This window comes from Myotis davidii, unplaced genomic scaffold (assembly GCF_000327345.1).
Source record: "Myotis davidii unplaced genomic scaffold, ASM32734v1 scaffold362, whole genome shotgun sequence".
In the NCBI taxonomy this organism is placed as follows: Eukaryota; Metazoa; Chordata; class Mammalia; order Chiroptera; family Vespertilionidae; genus Myotis; species Myotis davidii.
The window spans coordinates 3,539,040-3,549,679 of record NW_006297152.1 but is presented as its reverse complement, the minus strand read 5'-3'; the positions used below and the strand labels follow the sequence as shown (position 1 = coordinate 3,549,679).

The window sequence follows — 10,640 nt, the reverse complement described above, 5'->3', positions numbered from 1 at the left end:
TTGATTTCAGAGAGGAAGGGAGAGGGAGAGACAGAAACATCAATGATGAGAGAGAATCATTGCTTGGCTGCCTCATGCATGCCCCCCACTGGAGATCGACCCCACAACCCAGCATGTGCCCTGACTGGGAATCGAACCGTGATCTCCTGGTTCATAGGTCTACACTCAACCACTGAGCCACCGCAGCCGGATGCCACAGCATGTTTGACGAAAACATTTTCGATGCATAACTAAATGGCTGTAAGGCAATTTTGCTGTTAAAAAAAAAGATTAAAAAACTGGTTGACAGTTTGGGTTTTTGTGGTGCTTTGTGGTTTTTTTTTTTTTTTTTTTTTTTTTGTCAGTTTGGTTTCATTGCTCCATTGACAAAAAAGTGGAGAAAATAAATAGTGGTGGTCTTAAAATAGTTAGCATTTTTTTCCGGGTGGTGATGATTTTTGCCCCAAGAGGTAGTTGGTTGCTTATCTTGAAACACTGAACTGGGAAGAGAAAGAGAGGCACCAAGGGCCTCTGAGAGCTCAGGGTTGAACCCACATTTCCCGTAGAACAAGGACAAGACCTTATGTACAATCTACAAAACAGTATCAGCTATTTGCGCAGTGTTGCTGTGAATCCATGAACATTTGTAACAAACTCAAATATTCTGTATTTTGCAATGAAGTCTTTCTAATTTGGTTATTCAGTTTTAATATACCTCTTTTATTTGTCATAATTTTATCTTTTAAAAAAATATATTTTATTGATTTTTCACAGAGAGGAAGGGAGAGGGATAGAGAGTTAGAAACATCGATGAGAGAGGAACATCGATCAGCTGCCTCCTGCACACCTCCTACTGGGAATGTGCCCACAACCAAGGTACATGCCCTTTCAGTCCACAGAGCCAAACCGGTTAGGGCGTAATAATTTTACCTTTTTTTTTATGATAAAATTGCCTACGGCCAATTAGTTATGGGGGGAAAAAATGGTTGCAGCAAAGATGCTAGGGCAAAACTACCCAGGCATTCCAAAATGAGGCTCTCTGCACACCCAGCTCAGCCTAGAGGCCTCCAAGGAGGAAGGACAATGATGACGACAGCAGCTGGCAGTTTTGACACGAGGCCTTTGCTTATGGCTGTGCAGGCTGTGCTACGGCCAACAGTATCACCTCCAAGCGGGTGCTGCTGACATGAGAGACAGGATAGGTCTGCACAGTCAGCAGAATAACTTCCCCGCAGCTAGCAGGAGCGTGTCCCGCTCTCATAAAGTCAGCGTATCATGGCACCGTTTGGACAGAGAGCAGTCAAGCTCTTTTTCTTTCCTTTTTGTACATAAGGACTTACTTTATTGCTGTTGTTACCATTTTCCTCCCTAGATCAGACAAATTATTTCTTTTTCATCATTTAAATTTTATTTTTCAATTATAGCTTACATTCAGTATTATTTTGTATTTGTTTTAGGTATACAGCATAGCGCTTAGACATAAGCCTATATTTCACTGTTCCCCCCCCCCAATATGTCTAGCACCCACCCCTGGCCCCATATATAGTATTACATTATTATTGACTATATTTCCTATGCTGTACTTTATATTCCTGTGACTATTTTGTAATTACTAATTTGTTGTTGTTGTTTTTTAAATTGAATTTATTGGGGGTAACATTGGTTAATAAAATTATACAGGTTTCAGGGGAAGGTAGCCTTTTTCTAACTCACCCCAAGGTGCCCTAGTGGGCTGGCAGTGGCCTTGACTGTGCCCTTCCCAGTGAGTCCTTCCCTTTACATTCCTATCTCATTCGACCCCCTGTGAGGGGCTACCGTGACCCAGGGCCTGAGCTTGGCCAGCGTTCTTGGTGGAGGGGTTTTGCGATGCTTAACATCCTCCCCATGGAGATCAGATGTGTTTCGGGCCTACAGTTTTATGGATGACCCTCCATATCTCCATCAACATTTTCCTAGCCACACTCCTGTGCTGAGCAAGGCCTGCCTCCACGGTGGGCGCTGGAGTCCTGGCAAGCCTCCCAGTGTGCTGTGCCATCGCCCTGTGTCCTTTTCTGTCCCACAGAGAGGAGGTGAGGAATGTGCTGGGAGAGTAGCTGCTCCTGGGATCACCTCCTCCTGCTCTGGATGGCTTCCCGAGCCTGTGACTAAGAAGAGCCCTTTTTCTTCTGCTCTGTCTGGAACAGCTGGAGGAAGACAGCTGTTCATAAATTTAATCTCTCTCAACCTCAGTTTTCTAATCTGAAAATGGAGTTTAAAATGTCCATCTCACAGAGTTCTTATTTGTAATGAAAGAGAAAGAGTTTCTAATGGGCTGGTATAGTGTGTGCTTGCTCAGTCAGGGTTAGTGTCCCTTCTCTGTCTCCCAGCAACATCGATTTCCCCTTCCCTTTTCATACCTGTTGAGCAAACCCAGCTGGCCATACTGGGCCTCATTTCTGGAGTGCTCCCCTCTCTCCAGAGTTCCCTCCAGCACCAGGTGAACCTCCCTCACCTTTCAGGGTTTCATCAAGGAGCATCTGGTGTAAAATCTCCTCATACACGTTCTCAACATGGATCATGTTGGTGTGATCAGCAAAGATGAACTGCTCATATTTCTGAAGTTCCTGGAGAGCAAGAGACAGAGGGCAAGGCATGAGATGCAGATATGAAAAGGATGAGTCCCACCGTGGCTGGTGTTGCTCAGTGTTTAGATCGTCGGCCTACTCACTAAAGTGTTTTGGGTTTGATTCCCAGTCAAGGGCACGTATCTGGGTTACAGGCTCACTCCCAGGCCCTGGTCAGGGTGCAGGAGGCAACCAATCAATGTGCCTCTTTCATAACCATGTCTCTCCCCCTCCCCCTTCCATTCTCTCTAAGAATCAATGGAAAAAATATCTTAGCGTGAGGATTAACAAAACAAAAAAAGAAAATGAGTCCCACTCCTGACCCCCTGTGGCACCACTCCTTATGCTGGATGGACACAGGGGATAGACCCGGAGATTTGATCATCTCAAGGGGGTGTCACTGAGTCCGGGGCCCTCCTTTTTTCCATAACCAAAGTATTTTCTTCTTCCTTTTAAAAAAAATATACCAACAGTACTTTCCAAGGTATATGCCACACACAATACAATGCAAATATTTTAAAAGTACAGCTTAGTCCTACCCGGTTTGGCTCAATGGATAGAGCATCAGCCTGCAGACTGAAGGGTCCTGGGTTCGATTCCGATCAAACCCAGGTTGTGGACTCGATCCCCAGTAGAGGGCGTGCAGGAGGCAGCCAATCAATGATTCTCTCTCATCACTGATGTTTCTATCTTTCTCTCCCTCTCCCTTACTCTCTGAAATCAATAAAAACTATTTTTTTTTAAAAAATGTACAGCTCAATGATTTTAAACACATAAATAAACCCATGAAACCAGAAGCCAAACCAAGACAGAGGAGATCATTCCCTTGCCCTTTCCTAGTCTAATCCTCCGGAGATAAGCACTGATCTGATGTCTGTCACAAGAGCCCAGTCCTTCTTGTTCTTGAACTTTATGTGAGTGGAATTGTCCATTCCTTTGGGCTTGTTTCTGAGATGCTTCTCATGTTGCCGCGTGTATCCACAGCTTGTTCTCTTTTATTGATAGGACATTCATCATATGAATAAACTAAGATTGCTTATCCATACTACTGTTGATGGATACTGAGATCTTTCTCCCGTTTTTTTTGACTGTGCGGACTGTGAATGCTATGAACCTTCTTGTGCATGATTTTTGTAGATTTAAGGACCTACTCATATTGGAAGTGAGACTGCTGGGTCCTGGAGTAGATGTGTGTTTAACTTCATTAGAATGGGGCCCCTTTTCAGGTCGTTGGGATCTCAAGTCAAGGGCTCCTCTTTCTCTCCCTGGCCTGACACTCACCTATTCCCATAAGACAACCCAGGCAGGACGCTAAGTCCTTGAACCCTTCTGCTTCCCAAGAGTCTCCAAATGGCCTGCCTGTTACCAGCTTGAGGACGGAGCAGGGATCGAAGAGCACCAATTGCATCCCAGTGTTTAACTCAGGTCCTTGAACCCAGTGGTGCTGGAAAAGGGCTCCCGACATGTGGCTTGGAGAGCCGGGGACTTAGAGTGGGATTTGGCCTCTTTTGCCTGAAGGGGCAGGATTTATAGCAGGTGGTCAGGAGTCACCACATTCAGACAACTCTCGGTGCTAGGACTTGGGGATCTGGGGTAACCCAGGACCAGCTCATAGCGGGTTCTCACGGGGTCCCTTTATATGTACCCTAGAGGAAAGACAAGGGATTGAGAGACAGGAGCTTCCATGACTCAGAGAGGGTCCGAGAGACACACAGACAAGGATGTATAGTAGGAGCACTACCCAGGAGCCCGGACGCTGCCCTGGACTGGCTGTGGGACCCTGTACAAGCATCGTCACCGCTCTGCACCCCTCTCTTCCTCTGAGAAATGAGGGGTCTGGGCTCATGTCTGCCGCACCCTTCCATGTCCCCACGTGGTCTCCCACTCCTCGTTCCCCTGTTGTCACTCATCCCTCGGGCCTGGACAAAAGCAGGACTCTGCAGCCCTCCTTGACGCTACAAGCGAAGTAGGGCAATCTCTTTGGAACTCAGCCATGAGGAACTCTTCCTATGAGGCGACTGCTGTGCCCGTCACACAGCATACCATGTGCCTGCCTCCTGCCTCTAGGCTGTGAACCCCAACAAGCAGGGGCGCTGGCCTGGCCCAGTGCCCAGATCATATCTGATACATATTTAACACATGTTTGCTGAATAAACAGGAGACCTTTAAAATTTCAGCCAGCTACATAATGCTGTGGAAAGGAATAATTTCTAGGGACATTTATACTGTCATGACAATCTGCCATGACTTGTCCAGCTTTACAAAACAGGGACTAGATCTACCATATTAAATAGATTGAACAGTGACATATGTTTAATTCCCTGGATCAATTAAATTGAATCCCTGCAGGTGGGACTTGGGGATCCATAACTTTTTTAAAGTTTCCCAGGACATCCCAACATGTGTCTTGATTTTAGTACCACAGATCTGGGAAGCTTCGACTTTAAGAGCCAAAGGAAATAAGATAAAGAATTCTCCTCTGAAGCTATACCCCCTGATGTATCTGTTCTGCAAATCCAGATTTTTAAAAATCTCTCGACACCAATACCCCATCCTTCATTATGGAAAACCTTGGGTGACAGGTCCTTTGGAAACCAGTCTCTCTTGATTGAAAAATCATAAGAGCCTGTTACAAATTGGGTACCACTGGGCTGGCGTTTGGAAAGAGGGGGGCAGATGGAAGGGAGGCTTGCCTTGCCCTTCACCTTTCACCTTTTCTGGAGGCTCTGAGGCCCCCAGACGGTCTTTGGGACTAGAAAAGGAAAACACGCTCACCAGGAAGTCTGTGTGCAGACACGTCCACGGGCAGGCTGAGTCACCCTGGGGCGGCTGCACTTTCCACCCCCGTGGGCCACAGGACAGCCATACAGACAGATTCTTTACCCCTCAGCACATCCCTTTCTATGAAAGAAATACACCCCCACAAAGAAATGCCAGGAACTAGATATGCCGATGACACTTGGAAGAAAAACAGCATGTAGAGAATATAAAAATGACTGAAGAAATTGCTTCAGTCAAATAACTCATGGGAAGGAGTCTAATGCTCCAATGCTGGGAGACTCTCTAAGCTGCCAAAAGGCCCTTTTTAAATTCGAAACGCTCTTTGTCATTTGCTCCAAGAGGCAGCAGGCCTTGAAAATGTCCAGGCTCGTAGATCATTTCTGAAACGGCCACGTAGTGATAGCAGTGTTTGCCTTTTTCCCAGAGTATCACATGCTACCAGGGAGTGGGAGCTGGGTGCAGACTCTGCTGGTGACCAGCTCTGTGATTTGGGGCCCTCTGCTTAACCCTCAGGTCTCCTCATTGCTACAACCAGCATATAAATGGCACCTCCTCGTAGGGCTGTCCTGAGAATCACCGAGCTAGTCCATGCAAAGTGCTTAACACCGTGCCTTGCACGTGGTAAGCACTCATCAAATGTTAATTGCCTCATGCTAGTCTTCTCAATCTTTTTTAAAATGTATTTTTATTTTTTAAAAAATGTATTTTCACTGATTTCAGCGAGGAAGGGAGAGAGATAGAAACATCAATGATGGGAGAGAATCATCAACCGACTGCCTCCTTCATGCTCCTCACTGGAGATTGAGCCTGTAAATCTGGGCATGTGCCCTGACAGGGAATAGAACCTATGAGTCCTCTGGCTCATAGGCTGATGCTCAACCATTGAGCCAAACTGGCCGGGCAAGTCTTCTCAATCTTAAGACGACTACCACAAGATATTGCTCGCTCCATTTTTTACAAGAGGAAATCTCAGCCAAGAGAGAGAAAAAGTGACTTGCCCAAGGCCTGAGAGCCAGGACTTGAACCCAGGTCTTGCCCCAGGCTCCAGAGTCTGCTCATCCATTTCTCTGCTCTGCCGACTAAGTCACACTTCACAATCATGGCTGTCTCGGGCTGCCTGGGGCTCCTAACAGCTTTCAATGATTTGTTTCATGGATTTCACTAAACAAACGTTACTGGATTCAACAGAGCAAATATCCTCCTGTAATCAATCTTGTTACTTCAGATCTTTTCCTGGAGGTAGTGGCCAAGTTTCGGAGGACACGTTGGACCGAGGAGTCATTCTATAATGAGGGACATCTGGTATTCTCAGGTGTTCTACGGCACCCCTTAGCTTGGCTCAAACTCAGATCATTACCCTTCGAGATTTTTGTCTAGTCCAGGGCTCGGCAAATCCTGCCGGCTGCTGGGTTTGTAGATAAAGTTATTGCTGAGACACAGATGTGCCCATTGGTCTACGTAGAGTCTGTGGCTGCTTTGGAGCAGAGCTGGGTAATTTCAACAGAAATCGTATGGCCCATGAAGCCCAAAATATTTACTATTGGACCATTGACAGAAAAAGTTTGCCAACCCCTCCTACCGTTTGCAAGCACATCGTGGCCAAAATAAGTAAGTAAATAAATAAGCCGTGCTTGAACTTCACCGGCAATGGGAGCAGGCTCTGCGGAGGAACCCAGCCCTTACTGGTTTGCAGGTGGACGCCAGGGCCTTCTGCACGGTGGGAAGTGTGATTTGAACGAGTGCCTCTTGAAATATCCTCTTCCGGATGGTGCTGCTGTCATAATCATATTGCTGTCGATACACAGAGAGAAACATATGCTAAACAGCAACACTGCAATCTGTTAACGTTCCCTTCAGCCAAAACCTCAGCCACCCACTTCATCGCCTTCTCCCCTCCCCCTAATTTCTAAGGACCCCTGTGGCCTTTCCAAGGTCTCAGAGACCTTTCTACGCAATTCTCTCACACTCCAGGTGGAGGTCATGACCCATCTTACCCTCCCCTCTTACAGATTTGGAAACTGAGGCAAGATCAAAGCAGCAACTCCTGCCGTATAAAGAAGTTGGGGAGAGAACCGGGGGGGGTGAATTTATGCTTTGTCACCCCTATCCTGGGTGGGTCCTTGGGAATGATGGTCATCTACTTCTTTCATTCTACATCCTAAAAGCAGGATTTGTGGGTTGCAGTGGTTTCCACAAGGGAAGAGAGAGTCTGGCTCATAGCTACATTAACACCGCGGCATGTTAACCAAAGAAGTTTAGTATCTAAAACAAGAAAGGTGATGATTCACTTTGTACAGCATGGGTCATCCAAACCGAGAGGCCAGAGTTTGGTTTTAGATGTCACTTTAAGGGAATAATAGACAAACTGGAGCATAGACACAGGCATGTGAGCAGAATGGTCAGGCTAAAGAAGGAATGGTGAAGGACAGGGGTCCTCAAACTTTTCAAACAGGGGGCCAGTTCACTGTCCCTCAGACCGTTGGAGGGCCAGACTATAGTTTAAAAAAAAACTATGAACAAATGCCTATGCACACTGCACATATCTTATTTTGAAGTAAAAAAACAAAACGGGAACAAATACAGTATTTGTATTTGCATGTGGCCCACGGGCCGTAGTTTGAGGACCCCTGGTGAAGGAGATGAAGACATTTATACCGGAGGTAGTGACTTGAGGCTAAATTACAGCTCTGTTCAAACAAGGAAAGGCTGCCAGGTGGAAGAAGGAACTTAACAAAGAGGGTAGAACTAAGTGGATGGCCGCTGAGAACGTTGGCTTTATATCCGGAAGCATGTTCTTGCCCTTAAGCGTGTCCAGAGAAGAAAGGGACTGTTCGGAGAGGTAGAAAGTGTCCTGATACTGGAGGTGATACTGACATTGATATCTTTTCTTCCTCAACTTCAAGTTCATTATTATTTGTGTTCCCGTGATAAATATTGCTTTTAATTTCAATAATTTGGTTGCCAGAGTCTTCTCCTACTGCCTGTGACACCTCAACATCAGGTCTGAAATTCAGGGACCCCTCCCAGACTCTGAGGAACTTTGATCTGCTGCTCCAAGCACTGTTTAGGGCAACAATTTCAACTTTTTTCATCTCGTGGCACACATAAACGACTAAAATTCTGTGGCACGTCAATAAAAATATTTTTGCTGATCTGAAAATAGATATAACTGATTAATTCACGCTGGATGGCTATTGTTGTGTTGGTTGTTGTCATTTTTTTATTTGACAATTTAAGGGAAAAGAGGTCAGTGCCCCTGATTAAATAGTCAGGTATTGCATGTTTGAAAAATTCTTATGGCTCACCTGTTGAAAATCACTGGTGTAGGGCAAGGAGGAAGTAAAAAATTAATGCGTTAGTTTTATAGGATGTTTTAAGCTCTAGGGTCACCATTGACTAGCCTGTTGAGCTTAAGTAAGTCACGTTAGCTCTTAGAGAGTCAGTTTCCTCATCTCTACAATGGGAACACATTCTAATTATCTCACAAGTTCTAGTGAAGATCAAATGAAACATGGTAGGTTTAAGCAAGCTTTAAAAATACAGCACATATATGTAAACTATTATTACAACTATTTTGACACATACTTAAACATTAAACACATTAAAAATGGAACAATTTAATGTGCCAACCTCTCTCTCTCTCTCTCTCTCTCTCTCTCTCTCTCTCTCTCTGGCAGGTATCTTTTTCTTGGAGTGTATTTTCTTTGCCATGAGGTGCCGATTTTTCTAAAATATGCTGCCTAATTTAAATGGAAACTATTTGAAGAAATAGGCGGTGCCTTGCCTATATTTATATTCCATGCAATACCCATCACAATGGTTTGCTTATAGTGGACAGCCAATAAATATCAAATCCAATTGCTTTAAAAGTAAACTAGGACATGTCTCTCCAGCTGATGGGCAATGGTGAGGGCCTGTGATCTCTAAAATAGCCACTAGATGGCAGGAGAGGCATGAACGTCATGCTGGGGGAGCAGCTGGTACCTAATAGTCCCTGGAACCCCAGGAAGGAAAGATGTGAAAGATGAGAAAGAAAAGGGGGCGAGTAAAAGAACTTGGTATTTTCCAGTTAAAGAGAACCAGGGGCCACAGTCTTGCTTTACGCTTCCCACATGAGAAAGGGGTTTTACCTTTAAGACTCGGAGCTTCACCTTCTCAATGGCGATGGCTGTTTTAGAGGCCTCTCCTTGGAGATGTGGGGCAAGCAATTGTTCAAAAGTGAACACTGCGTTCTCCATGAGCTAGAAACCAAGGCAACACAGAAACAGCACGGTCAGAGGCAGGGGCACCACCACAGGTCCGCCCACGCCAGCTGGGGAGAAGGAAGGGGGTGACCACCTCTTATTTTACAGATTTCCCAGGGGTGAGTCCTCACCCCACCGTCTGAACTGTGAAGTAAATAGGCACATGGCCACAGTGGGATCAGTAAGAGACCGGGAAACACACACACACACACACACACACACACACACACACACACTTGCGTGTAGCTATATACATGTATGCATCCTTTCTTCTCATCTCTTTCTATCCTGAACTGGAAACCCCAAGACGATGTAGGATTAAAATTACTTTCATCTCCGGTGGTCACCCCCTTCTTCTAATCTCTGATACCTGCCGCCAGGGCTTACCAAGATGAGGTGGGAGTCACCTCCAATTATTTTTGGCTGCTTTAACTCTACACGTGCACGTTCAGGTGGATGTAAGCTACCCAGCATCTCTCTCTCCACCTCCCCTCCATCTCCTCACACCTCCGCCAGGATGGGAAGGGAGGCAGGGTGAGGGCTCGAGGCAGACAGTGGCTGGCACGGTTACGGGTTAGGGAAACAGAAGCAGCTCAGATTTCGTATTCTCTGCCCTCGTGCCCCTGTAAGCTCCACCGGGTTCAGTGTTATCACAGGGACTCTATCAAACGATCGCCCAATTTTGTTCCTTGTCCATTTTTAATCCCTCACAACTCAGAGGTTAGGTAATAAGATGTGTCACTTAATCCTGCCTATATTTTTAAGGAAAAAAAAATAATAAAAAGCCCCTTTTCTTTTCCAAGCCTGTCATTCCCGTGGCATTCAACACATATCTTTCTCAGCGCATTCTCAACATGGGAGTGAATTTATCTAAGACTCTGTCTCCCTATCAGTTCCCTAAAGTGGGATCTGGCACAGTGTTCAGCCCCATAAGCTGCCCTGGAAAATCTGGAAAGCAGAAGTGTGCTCTTACGGCTTCAATGAGCACACCCTCTCCTCACTGATGAATCACTAAACTATGGAAAGAGTCTGT

At 45.7% G+C, this 10,640-nt stretch overlaps 1 protein-coding gene across 1 annotated transcript in view; it reads right to left on the bottom strand.

Moving 5' to 3' along the window:
• The window catches only part of FAM129A (family with sequence similarity 129 member A), a 105,249-nt gene that overhangs the window by 3,822 nt on the left and 90,787 nt on the right, over window positions 1–10,640 (bottom strand). Inside the window, exons 12-14 of the mRNA XM_015569928.1 lie at window positions 9,494–9,604; window positions 7,047–7,154; window positions 2,471–2,582 (exon numbers count right to left, since the gene is read on the bottom strand). Of these exons, the coding sequence (XP_015425414.1) occupies window positions 2,471–2,582; window positions 7,047–7,154; window positions 9,494–9,604 (331 nt within the window). The remainder of the gene's footprint in view (window positions 1–2,470; window positions 2,583–7,046; window positions 7,155–9,493; window positions 9,605–10,640) is intronic.